At 39.3% G+C, this 13,521-nt stretch overlaps 1 protein-coding gene across 1 annotated transcript; it reads left to right on the forward strand.

The window, feature by feature from the left end:
- The first annotated feature begins 726 nt into the window (after positions 1-726).
- Positions 727-9,777, forward strand: zgc:158482 (long-chain fatty acid transport protein 2). The gene is made up of 10 exons (XM_015953534.3): positions 727-1,409; positions 1,496-1,705; positions 1,813-1,971; positions 3,943-4,067; positions 5,192-5,386; positions 7,723-7,813; positions 7,890-8,088; positions 8,876-8,973; positions 9,070-9,200; positions 9,291-9,777. Exons 1-10 carry the CDS (start codon positions 929-931, stop codon positions 9,465-9,467), a joined length of 1,866 nt encoding a protein of 621 aa, XP_015809020.1. The 5' UTR covers positions 727-928; the 3' UTR covers positions 9,468-9,777.
- Positions 9,778-13,521: the final 3,744 nt, after the last annotated feature.

Raw genomic sequence — 13,521 nt, forward strand, 5'->3', positions numbered from 1 at the left:
AAGGAAAGACAATGGAAAATGTTTAAAGGGAGGAAAACACAGACCAAAATGGAAAATAGAAAAAAACACTAAGGCTAAAGCACAGGAACACTGACAGGAAGAAGAAAGCAGAGCAAATATTGAAAGCACTCAAAGGGAGAGAAAAACAGGAAAAAGAGGAGGACTAATAAAAAGGGGAAATAACTCATGTCAGAAGAGGGGAGAGTTTCGCAAATCCAGTTAAAGGTAAGACTGTCAAAAATTTAGTGTAAGGGGCCCCATGTCTGTGTTCACCTTGGGCCCCCAAATTGCTAAATCCGCCCCTGTTCTCCAAAATTGAACCAGTCCTCCCCAGGCATCAACTGTCCAGGTCCAATCTGCTCTCATTAAGTGTTGGGGATGATTCTCAGCTGCTGCTACACCAGAGTTTGGCCCAGTATCTGTAAATTATTTATAATTATTAGGACACCTTTCTGTTTTTGCTAATGTTGGGTGGCAGTCCTTGGTTACAGCTGATGCAACACGTTTTTAATCCATGTACTTTTAACTGCTTTGATACAATTATGAAATAATTTTAGAAATCCATTATTGATGATGGGATATTATGGGATGATTTGCAATTTGCATTCCCAAAACTTCAGGAAAATGAATCGTCACGCCCTTTTCTAAATGAGAAACAATCACAAAACAACCAGACATAGTTGGTCAGAAAATAAATCAAATAATTTAATAGCATAACATAAGTTTTATCATTATTTTTTATTTATGGCTTTACTTATTCTTGTGTATAAAATAACTTTTAATAAATGAATTACTTTTGATTTCTCACTAGAATAAAATAACTTTTTTCTCTTTACATACTTTTGAGAAAACGCTCCGCCCCGCTGAGGGTTTTTTCTGAGTTTTGAAGTGGGGCTGCACAGCTTAGCCTTTCACAAAAGAATAGACGATGGAGTTGTATTTAATTTCGATTCTTTTAGCGAGCATCTTCATCATTCCCTTCGCGCTGAAAACCTTCTCCCCTTACGTCTGGATGGACTTTCTGTACTTCGGGGATCTTTTGCGGATTTTAGTGACGTACGGCGCCAGACGCAGGAGGAGACCTCTGTTTTTCGTCCTGGATCGTTTCTTGGAGCAAACTGTAGCTTGTCCGGATAAACTCTTTATTGCGTTTGGGGATGAACGCCACACGTACGCGGACGCGGACAGGAAGAGCAACAAAATCGCCCGTGCGCTCCAGTCTCAGGCCGGGTACACGTCTGGGGACACAGTCGCTCTTTTTATGGGAAACGAGCCCACCTTCGTGTTTACCTGGTTGGCCTTGGCCAAACTTGGCTCTCCTGTCGCTCTCTTGAATTACAACATCCGGACCAAGTCTCTGCTGCACTGTTTTAACTGCTGCAAGGCCAAAGTTTTGGTAGCAGCTTCGGGTCTGGTTCTCTGGGTTCACTTTCAGGTATTTTTTGCAGCTGTGAATAAACTCAATGTTTATTATTTTTTCTTTTTGTCTCTCTAGATCTGAAGGAGGCAGTGGAGGATGTGTTGCCCTCACTGATAGAGCAGGGCGTTGTCGTCCTTCTGATGACCAAACACTGTGACACATCAGGAATCCAGAGCTTCTTGGATAAAGTCGAGGAGGCACCTGACTCTCCTCTTCCTCGATCCCTTCGATCACACCTTTCATTCAAAAGTCCTGCTGTTTACATTTACACCTCTGGAACAACTGGTACTAAAGAGGCCGGATTCGTGATGTTTTTCTTATTTCAGGATAATTTACCACCAGTGTATTAGCACCAGGAGTCCTTCATTTTTTTGCTCTAATCTGTGTTTCAGGTCTTCCTAAAGCAGCCTTGGTCAACCAAAATCGTCTTTTAACAGCTCTGGCTATTTTATCTTCAAACGGTGTCACGTCCAAAGATGTCATGTACACTAACCTGCCTCTCTATCACACAGCAGGGTTTTTTGTTGGCTTCATTGGCCCCATTGAAACAGGTGAGACGATAAAGGGCATAGCTACAATACTACGTATAGATCATCTTTATAGAGTTCATTCAGTTGCATGGTTTTTGAAGAAATTGTTTCTTCTTTCTCTTCCCAATCCTAATACTCGCACTGCGCCCTACAGTCTTCTGTGAAGTGCACTTTGAGGAAGTGCACTAAGTAAGGCTTTGAGTGTGTGGTACACAAGTGTGCAAATAATTGCCAAATAGGGACAGGGACATCGACCGTCACACATGCCGGGATGCTGGTTGCTGGTTACCTTTTTTAAAAAAAATCTTAATTAACAACTTTCAAACAAACAACAAAGCAATTGCTTGACAAAAATTACATTCATTGCTGTCAACATTAAATATTTGTTTAAAACATTAAGAGCATCAATTAATCTTCCTAAAATGAACTACTGTCATTTGAAAATACATATTTTCAGAAAAGACACTTCAGCAATGGATTGTGGGGGATACCCTTCACCGGAGTCCGCATTGATGCAGACAAGAGTGCAAAAGGACGTGGTCCACTTCCGCACTTGGGAATCGGGACACCTTACGCACTCGCACACCTGGGCGGGATCGCGTATTTGAAGGGTGCAAGTGTGGAAGTGTGAATATTGGGATTGGGCAGTTTTCTTCTTTTTCGTGACATGTTTGCAAAGAGACAAGACAAGGTTGACTTCAGTGTCAAATGGTTGACGTAACAGCAACGTTTGAAACCAAGATCAGTTATATCAGTTATTAGAGATGACTATCCAAAACTGATGTACCTAAATTTAATTTAATGTTTGTAAAATTGACTGAATTCTAGTTCTTTAAAGTTTTCTAATGTTGATGAGCTGTCTTGTGCCCAATCTCAATACTCGCACTGCGCCCTGTGGTCTTCAGCAAAGTGCATTTGGAGAAAGTGCGCTGTAGGGCTTCGAGTGTGTAGTACACAAGTATGCAAATACCGTAGTTGTAGAATTGAGACAGGGAGCATTGCGTCATCAACCGTAAAGCATGCCGGGATTCTGGTTGCTGTGATACTTCTTCAAAAAAAACCTTAATTAAAAACTTTCAAACGAACAACCAAACAATTATTTGAAATAAATTTACTACAGTCATTGCTGCGTTGTCTAAAAGTTTCAGAACATCAACTAATCATCTTAAAATTAACAACTTTCATTAGAAAATACATATTTTCAAAAAAGGCAGCCTTTTCTCCCGCAGCAATGGATTGCGGGCAATACCCTTCACCCAAGTCCGCATCGCTGCAGACTTGGGCGAAGTGCGGATCAAGGATGCAAAAGGGGCGTGATCAACTTCCGCATTTGAGAATCAGGACACCCTACACATTCGCACCCCTGGTCAGGGTCGTGCAATTGAAGTGCGCAAGTGGGGAAGTGTGAGTATTGGGATTAGGCCCGGGGCCATCTTTAATTGAGTTAAGTTCAAAAGGTTATCTCAGATGTGAATATAATGAAGATTATTTGAGATTTTCATTGAGGTGAAACAAATACAAAAATGTTTGGTAAAGCAAAAACATTACCACCTGCCTTTGGGCAGGTAATTAAAATATAATCAACATAAGCTCACAATTCTTAAACATGAGTTAATTTATCAGCTTCATGATTGAAAACCTCCAAAGCCTCAAATATCAAGCTATGGCTACCAAACTGCAAATTAAATCAAACTTTTCTTCTGCAGTGCACACAAGAGTAATCCTGCTTCTCTCATTCAGTGAAAGAGTCTTTTGTCAGCAGGGATCTGAACAGATCCTTTCTACAGAATGTTTCCTAGAACATTCACAGTTATGTGCTGCATGCCTTTATCTGCTCCCTTTCTTTAGTACTCTGACCAATAGTGTATGTAACAGCTTTTCGTTCAGCACATTTTATTAGATGCAAAAATGTCCACCTGAAAACTGTTTAGTTGGAGAAGTTGGTCATAAAAGTATGTTTTTAACAATGACTTTTGCTGTTTTATGTTGAAGGGTCAACCATAGTTCTAAAGAGGAAGTTTTCTGCCTCTCAGTTCTGGGATGACTGCAGAAAATACAACGTAACTGTTGTTCAGTACATTGGCGAGGTGATGCGCTACCTCTGTTGCACTCCAAAGGTAAAATGTTTATTCCAGTAAGTAAGGTTATGTTTAATATTTTTACAGAATAGGAAGATTTATATCACAGATTTACCTAATTTAAAGGAAATGGTTAATTTCACATTGTGATCGTATCTTTAACCAGAATTTAAATGTTAGTTTTACTTTCAGAGGAACAACTGAAAGTTAAACAAGCTCACACATGATCTTTTGGCTGGAAATGGGCACCACGCATCGTCTGCAATCCTGACTCTACTGTAACACTTCCTGTGAAAGACAGCTGCAGAATCCTGCAAACCGTTTGCAGAGAGCTGCTGTCAACGAAATGTATCTAGTACAAGAGAACTATTTAAATCTGTACATTCACAAAGTACAGCAGTAAAATAGAAATAATTCAATCCTAATTATCGCGTTCCAGCCGTCAGCATCCATATCAATGTGGCTAGGTAGCAACGAGGAAGAGAAAACATCAGATTTTATAGTTTTAAAAGGAATGCACAGTTTTGCATGAATCCCACAGAGGTTTATTTATATTTTGTAGTACTGTAAACATTCTATCTCCATGTGTGCCATTCAGAGTGTCTAATTACATCACATGAAGTATGGTCTCAGTTTACTGTGTGACCGTGCACGAGTCAGAGGAGGTGGCTTGTCTTTTTCTGGTCACCTCTCGGAATAGATGCTGGCCTTAAGGTTGGAGGGTCATATCGAATAACTCAGCAGTCGCATTTTCTTTCACTAGTATTCCGTTGGACTGAATGGTCGTACTATTTTAGGTCACAACGTGTAAGGGTCGTGGATTAGAAGTGTTTTTGCTTGGGTTGTTTGTTTCTATGTCAAATTCTTAACATATTTGAAAGCAAACATGAACAAGATAAGAAGGTGATGCCTTTTAAATTAAGGTGTTATTAGATAACTGTATATAAAGTCTTGTACGCTAACAAGCATGTATGCTAAAAATAACACAGTGCACGTCTTGGAAATACCAATGTGATGTGTTTAGACAGTTTTTGTCCTGTCCAATATCTACAGTACTGTTTTTTTCTTTGATCACAGTTTTGTTCTATAATCTTCATGAACAGATTCTACTTCTCTCTGTTGACATTCATTTAGTCAATTATTGTTTTTGTGTGAAAATGTAGAGAGACAATGACAAGGACCACAAAGTGAGATTGGCTATTGGGAACGGTATCAGAGCAGAGGTTTGGAAAGAGTTTCTGAACCGCTTTGGAAATGTTCAGATTCGAGAGTTTTATGCTTCAACTGAAGGAAATATTGGATTCCTGAACTACCCCGGAAAAATGGGAGCTGTTGGACGAGTACACTTTTTGCACCAGGTGGGTATAAGCAACAAATATAAATCTTTTAAATGAACCTTGAAATAGTGTGTGTGTGTGTGTGTGTGTGTGTGTGTGTGTTTGTGTGTGTGTGTGTTTGCGTTTGCTTGCTGATCTGTAATTAGCAAAACAAGCAGAAATCTGTAATGGAGCAAATATTTTATGTGAACAGCACACCTTCAGCTCTAATATATTAATCAATTTCTCCACTTTCTCCATTACTGTTGATCTCTTGGTTAAAGTCTTGACTCTTCCTGCCCAAACATTAACCGAGTTCTTGTTTGACCTTTCACCCTTAGTGTTTAAGTCATTCAAGGGGTCTTTTAGTTCATGGCCTTTTTTTTGGGTGTTTTTCTTAAGAATTTGGCCACACAGTTCTCAAATGTTTCATTTATTATTGGGAGTTATAGCAGAAAAACAGGCCCAAACCATGAAACTGTCACCACCAAGTTATTTAAATTTTAAAATGTCCTCTAAATGTGTTTTTCATTTTTATTGTTTTTTTTTACTAGACAAGTCCAATATATGGTTATTATCTATTGTTTTGATTCTGTAGGGGTTAAACATTGTTGATTTTAAGCTTAATATATGATCTTCACTTATGACCAATAAGATGTGATATTCTATATAAATATAGAATATCAACCTGCTTTGTCTTTGGATGTTTAATCAGAATATTCTAGGATTCTTTGCTTTTTCAGGGATCAAACACACTTTGTATCAATTCAGACAGAGTCAGGTTTATAAAAAGTAAGAATTTATTTTCTAAACAATTAAAAACATGACAAGTTAACTAGACTACTGTGATGGATGAATCTAAGTGGATGGGATGTGATGTATGGTGATTGAATGGTGTGTGTTTATCAGAACCTTTTATCTAGAAGAACTGAGTTCTGGGTGCGTAAAGGAATTATTTTGCATTAAACTATGAAGTTGGTTCTTATCAAAACGACATCAGACGCAATCGTGTGTGTCTACCTCACCATTTCTTTGGAGACCCTCTTCGCGGATCCGGAGGTCAGGGAGGTCGGATGACCTCTGGGCACCGAGGTTCGGTAGATTAACCGCAGCACCGACGCTCCAGTCCAGAGATGTCGCCAGGCACACAGGTTGGAGCTAATTTGCATCTAGAGCAGCTGTTTCTGAATAGCTGAAGGAAATGTTTTGCTGTGTCAGCTGTAGGCAGCTTTTAGCTTGTCGAAAGCTTGACAAGAGATGCGGTGTGAGCAGTTTCCCTCTGATGGCCAGTCAGAGTTAGCTCAACTAAATGCTGAATCTCACAGAATGCAATCCTGTTTTAATATTCTCAAATTATGATTTACTTGGCCAATCGGGATGTGCCATGCTAAGAGGTGTTAACAACAACAACAACAACAATCCTCAGAACATCACACCTTTCAGACACAGGATGCTCTGATTTGTGGGTAAGAAATTATCTATGTGTGGTGACGTTACTTTAACTTTAATTTATCTCTAATGAACATTGTGTGTGAGTGTAGATAATGATTCACCTGTTAAATCAAACATTACTGATCATAACATCAAAATGTTTCATTGTAATAATAAAATTCATTTCAATCACAGTAATTTAAGCACAGATTAATCAAAACATTTCATTAGTATTCATATAACATTTGTTCATTCAACCATATTATTATTTAATGATTATTTAACTTATGAGTTGTAAAAGTGTTCACTTTATTCAGAGGCATGAGCAATCCTGTAGAAGCGATAAGGGAATCTTAGGCCTTGAAATGGGAACAGGTTGTCGACAATATGTTATCATGTGTTCAGAGCTGCAGAATCTTCTGGGCTTGTTGGAAGATAGAATGTAAAATCCACCTTAGAGAATCAAATTTATGTCTGTAGATGACCGGTGGCATGTAGGTCGACATGTAGGTGAAAACTGACCATTTCTGGATGATACAATTCATAAAAATAACATCACTCATTGCAGCAGAGATTTCTATTCATTAGCTTTTAATTATTTACAACCTTTTGGCCAGCTTCCTTTTGGAGTGATCTCAGAAGTTTTGGGTACATTAATGATTATTCAGATAATGTGTTCAATACTTGTGCAATACCAGATGTACATTAAGTATGTCTGTGTCCTTTATGCTGAGTCGTTCTGGAAACCCACATTTTCTTCTTATTTGTTGTTTGTAGTGGTCGAAGGTTACAATAAAAGAGTATTGCCTATGTGTGTTTACCTATAATCTTGGTATTATCTTCTTCCTTTTTTCAAGTGAATTTCCCCACTGTGGGATTAATAAAGTATATTCTATTCTATAAACATGTGTAGACAATAGTTAAAATCTCCTTTTTTACTCAAACAGAAGTTGTTTCCTTACACTCTTGTAAAATACGACACTGAGCGAGACGAACCGGTACGAGACGCTAACGGTCTCTGCATCAAGTCACCCAAAGGTAATAGAAAAATTCTTTTTTCTGAGAAAAAAAAATCAGTTGTTTGTTTAAGCATAACTCTGTATGTTTCTGATAGGTGAAACAGGACTGCTGGTGTCAAAGATCACAGACATCGCTCCATTTGAAGGCTACGCCCAAAACAAAGAGCAGACAGAGCGCAAAAAGCTCCGGGATGTCTTAAAAAAAGGAGACCTTTACTTCAACACTGGAGACCTGATGAGAATTGATAAAGACAACTTTATTTACTTTCAGGATCGTGTTGGTGACACATTTAGGTGATGGCAATTTTCTGTGTTTTTAAAGCTGCTTTACAAAATCTGCAATACAAGCTAGCTTTTAAACACAAACACAGAACTCTCATCCCTCCCGTCGGCTATCATCTTAGGCCACGCCCCCCGGATATGGGAACATTCATTGCCAGAGTAAACAAGAGAGCACTAAACACCAGTCGCCATTTTCTAGGTTCAAACATTTTTTGTTGTCCGTGACTTGAAATGGTGTTTTCTTTTTTGGGAATCTGGTTGTTTATCCTAAAATTGAAGTGGTAGCAGCCGTCTGTTTCTCCTTCTCTGCTATATTTGAAAGGAGAACTTCTCACACCAGTGGTGTTCTGTTGCTAAATACGCAAGAAAGTAATTAATGAACGATCCGTGAATGTGCGCAGGTTCGGCAAGACCAAAAATCGGATGGTCTAATAGTTATTTTCGGTCAGAGCCGCATTATTGGCTGAGGTTTTTAGATAAACGCGACAGAACTAAATATTTTTTTTCTATTTTTATCTCCACAAAATATCTATATCGATACTATGAGAATGTTTTTAAGAGACTTGTTTTGCATGTTTGGCATTGCAGCTTTAATGGTTTCTTCTGATTTCAGGCTAAACGATGAGCTGGAGTTTCATTACAAATGCGACTAGTTTTTCTAAAGAGTCAAACTCACATGAACCAGGATCTTATTTAGCATATTAAGGACAAGCATGTGCTGACAAATGGTTCTGTCACTTTTGTTTTAAAAACAAAAATTAAGAAAAGGTGTTAAAAAGCAGCTTGTTTGCACTTTCAGGTGGAAAGGTGAGAATGTGGCAACAACCGAGGTTTCAGACATTCTTTCTTTCATCGACTGTCTCCAGGAAGCCAATGTTTATGGAGTCCAGGTGCCAGGTGAGGGTGGCTCCCAGTGCATATTTATTAATACAGAAATACAATAAAGATAAGTAATTTGTTGGTGATCTTTGCTGCTTAATTAATAAACTTTAGGACACGAGGGTCGTGTAGGGATGGCAGCTGTCAGCTTGAAGGAAGACGGAGAGTTTGACGGGAGTAAAGTCTATAAGCATGTCGTCAGCTACCTGCCGTCGTATGCTCGACCGCGCTTTATAAGGATCCAGGTGATTTATTCAAAAAAACTCATTCGTTATTGAAATACATTACTGTAAACGGAACATCCGTGATATTAACGTGTGTTTCCTTCTGTACAGAGTGCCGTGGAAGTGACGGGCACTTTTAAGCAGATGAAGGTGAAGCTTGTGGCGCAGGGGTTTGATCCAGGACAGGTCCAGGACCCTCTGTATTTCCTCGATGATTGTGTTAAGAGCTACGTTCCTGTGACCGCTCAACTCTACAGCTCCATCCTATCAGGAAGCATCAAGCTATGAGCAGGTTCACAGGCTTGGCTCTTTGTAAGTTTTAACTTCCTGCTCAGGGACACAACAGTGTTTTTTAGTGCTTTTGCTTTAAAATGAGTTCTTGGGAATATGTGTTGACATGAAAGGACACATGTAAGCAGTGTTTGGGTGATGTTTTTACAGTAAAGAGATGGTATAAATATGTTTGCTAGCGTGCTGGCTGCTTTCCAGGAGGAGGACTCCTGCTTAGACTTTGTTCTTGGTAATCTTTGGTGTTAACATGTGTTTGAAGGTGGTATGGTGCTGGATCCTGTTACAACAATAAAGATGATGTATGAGACTTCTAGTCTTCTAGCAATATTGTTTTCCTTGTTTTAATTTTAAAAAAAATTATTTGCTCTTAATTAAGATGTCAGTAGTGTGTGACCATGAGTGTTGGACAAAACATCTAGGAAATGGCCTTTTTTAAGCCATAAATATTACATAAATTAAAATTAAATTAAACAAAATAAAATTAGTGATTTTTATTTTAAGGACCACTAAATTTTATGTGCGTTTTTGGTCATTGCAGCTGTTTAGACCAAATTTCCTGACATCTGCAATGAACGACCACAAGGTGAGGCCACCTTTTACTTTGCACAACCCCACATCAGAAACAGTTGTAAAAGATATTGTAGCAATACTGTTCATGGTTAAGATAAGGTTAAATGTGTGTAATATCTCAAACTTTGTGCTTTAAGCTTTTCTCTGATATTAAAGTAAGTCTTTAGGACATTGCTACTGTAGCCTCCAAAATCTGACAAATAAATGTGATTACTTTGAAAAATTCTAGTCTAGGACAATTGCAGAGATTTTACTATAATTCCTTTATGGACAATAGAGTCCTATATGTTTGTGTTATTTAAAAATTGTTTTTTTTTTAATCACAGATTTTCTGCTGCATTACATTTAAAGAAAAGAGAACAAACATTTTATTATAGGAACGGGTTGGTAATAATGTGCTTTGCACATAAAGCAATTTCTGAAAAGTGATAAGTGATTGTTTTCATTGCACAAAATTGTTTAGGGAAAGAAAGTATTTTGAGAAGCAAAAGTGGACTGTTTACCATTTTGCTAGTTGAAGATCAAGTTTAGATTTTTTTAAACAAATAGTTAATTATTTGAACTGGCTCGTTTCTGCTCAGGGTATTGAGAAAGCTGGAGTCCTTGGGCGAAAGGTGTAATACATCCTCAACAGGTCAAAGGTCCATCTCAGTAGTGCATTCAAATGTTTCTATGACATTGTGCAAATTCAAACAGTCATGTGATTGCTTCATCTATTCTGGTGAGTGTTATAGAAAATCCACAAGAAGTGTGACTCCTAAAAATAAATGGCTGGCTGCAGACAAACATCACTAAGCAGTTCCATACATCCATGCATTTTCAGCCGCTTACCTGGGGTTGGGTCGCGGGGTGTTACGTCCCCGACAGGAGGTGTTAAAATGAGAAGGAGGGGGTAACATGAGCAATACAACAGTGGAGTTAAAATGGTTTTAATTGTTGTAAAATGTTCTAAAAACAAGAGCAAACAGATGGCGAGCATTATAAAGATAATGCAAAGCCAAAAAAAAAAAAACTAAAAAAGGTTAACATTACACCAATTACCAACTACAAAAACACCTGGTTAAAACATATTAAAAGTTTTACCAACACAGAAGGTGTTTACAACCAGAGTCAATAAAATTCCATCAAACCAAGTTAACTTTTTTTAACCAACAACATCAAAATATCCCTCTGGATCCTCTAAGAGCTTCACTCTTTAAAAGCTCATAACTCAGAGGTAAAACCTTTAAGTTAACTCATCTCAAACAAAGGGGTTGCGGTAGAAACCAAACTGAGGCCTGGAGGACAGCAGAACCCCTGCACTGCTGCCTTCCAGACTGCTGAAGGCACAGCCTTTTTATGCCAGGTGTGGGTCATCAACAGGATTCAGCTCAGCTGTGCTCCTCAGCAGCCTGGAAGAGAGGAGGGGGAGGGGCGGTGTCAGGCTTGATCACCAGGGCTGGGTGATCTTGGCTCATGCATCCCACTGGCCAGGCTGGCAGCCGTAGCACGGGGGCAGTGGGTGGGAGGCCCAGACTTTCCACTCCCAAGCTACTTGGGCCAGCTCCTCTGGGGGAATCCCAAGGTGTTCCCTGGCCAGCCGAGTGACATTGTCTCTCCAGCGTGTCCTGGGTCTTCCTTTAGGTCTTCTTTCAATTGGACGTGCCTGTAAAACCTCACCAGGGACATCCTAACTAGATGCCTGAGCCACCTCAACTGGCTCCTCTTGATGTGGCAGATCACTGGTCTACTCCGAGCCCCTCCCGGATGACCAAGCTTCTCACCCTATCACTAAGGGAGAGCCCAGCCACCCTGCTGAGAAAACTCATTTTGGCCGCTTGTATCTGCGATCTCACTCTTCCGGTCACTACCCAAATCTCGTGAGCGTAGGTGAGGGTAGGAACGTAGATAGACCGGTAAATCAAGAGCTTCACCTTCCGGCTCAGCTCTTTCTTCACCACAACAGTCTGGTAAAACGCCCGCATCACTGCAGATGCAGCACCAATCCGCCTGTCGATCTCACGTTCCATCATTCCCTCACTCATGAACAAGACCCTGAGATAACTAAACTCCTGGGGGAAGGACCTCATCCCTGACCTGGAGAAGGCATTCTATCCTTTTCCGACTTAAGATCATGGTCTTGGATTTAGAGGAGCTGATTCTCATCCCAGCTGCTTCACACTCGGCTGCGAACCGCTCCAGTGAGAGCTGGAGATCACATTCCGATGAAGCCAACAGGACCACATCATCTGCAAAACGCAGATACTCAATCCATATGTCACCAAAACAGATCCCCTCAACACCTTGATTGCACCTAGAATACCATACACCTGTCCATAAAAGTTATGAACTGAATTGGTGTTTTACTAACTTTTACTTCCATAACTTTTATGGACAGGATCGACACCAAGCAGTTATTGTTACAAATTTTGAAAATTGTTTTTTCAAGTCAAAATTCCAGCCCAAAGCACAATTTAGTGTGTAGCCCCATTATAGTACTGTCCGCATCATCAGGGCATCAAGATGTTTTTTGTTTTGTTGTTGCTTCTGTTGATCCTGTTGAAGAACATTTTGGTTTCTAGGATGTACTTTTTTGGTTTTTGAGGTAGACATTCAGAGTTTCTTCATTCCAAATGACATCTAAGTAAAAAAGAATGAGAGCATGTAGGGTTAGCGACATGTTCTCACAAACAGTCTATCGCTGCAGGCAGCCTGTTCAGACCTGCTGTTCTTGTTCAGCAGAAACACCAAAAGCTAGGTTAAAAATCTGAGTTTACATTTCGCAAAAACAGAATAGAGAAGACACTTTTTTGGTGAAAATTATAACAAAAACCTGCAAATTATAGCACTTTCCAACTTTTCTATATAAAATAATACTTATGAAGTGCTTTGTTTTTCTGTTGGACAATAAGTAAACATGGTGTTTGTGACACTTAAAAAAACCACAACACAATTGTCCATGAGCTAATATTGTATTTACTCTCTCATTCTTATTCACAACAGTCTATGAAGCAAAAGTTACCATGAGATAAAAATGGTCTAACATAGTAAACAAAGTATTTTTTGCTTAAGATTTTTGAATTATTTGACTATGCACTCATAAAAGAACAGCCAAATCAAATGTAAAGCAATAAGGCTTTGCTCCATTACCAGTAAAAAAAACCCCAATAAATCTTGGTCCCTGAATGCAACATCTAAGTGGTGCATGTATGGATGATGGCCCCTGCATGTGAGGATCTCCAGTGTGGCACTAGATGCATTTTAGTGTAAACACCTGTCATTTGTCACCTGGGGTAACAAGATGGCGTCGGTGCTTGGCTTAGCCGCGGTCACCGGCCACTTTTTCAAACTTTTCTTTGTCACGTTGAGGAGCAGGAGGTTTGGACCCAAGATGCAGAACTCCCGGAACGACTCAAGGCAGGAGTGGTTAAAGAAAATAATTCCTTTATTTAAAGGAGGATGTGCCAAAAGTCCAAAGCACAAAAAACAGACTAAACCTTAA

This window comes from Nothobranchius furzeri, chromosome 9, assembly GCF_043380555.1.
Source record: "Nothobranchius furzeri strain GRZ-AD chromosome 9, NfurGRZ-RIMD1, whole genome shotgun sequence".
NCBI classification, from domain to species: domain Eukaryota; kingdom Metazoa; phylum Chordata; class Actinopteri; order Cyprinodontiformes; family Nothobranchiidae; genus Nothobranchius; species Nothobranchius furzeri.

Coding starts and splice junctions, on each gene's coding strand:
- zgc:158482 (XM_015953534.3), top strand. CDS start 929: ATGGAGTTGTATTTAATTTCGATTCTTTTAGCGAGCATCTTCATCATT. Junction 8,089..8,875: donor CGTGTTGGTGACACATTTAG/GTGATGGCAATT, acceptor TTGCACTTTCAG/GTGGAAAGGTGAGAATGTGG. Junction 9,201..9,290: donor CGCGCTTTATAAGGATCCAG/GTGATTTATTCA, acceptor CCTTCTGTACAG/AGTGCCGTGGAAGTGACGGG.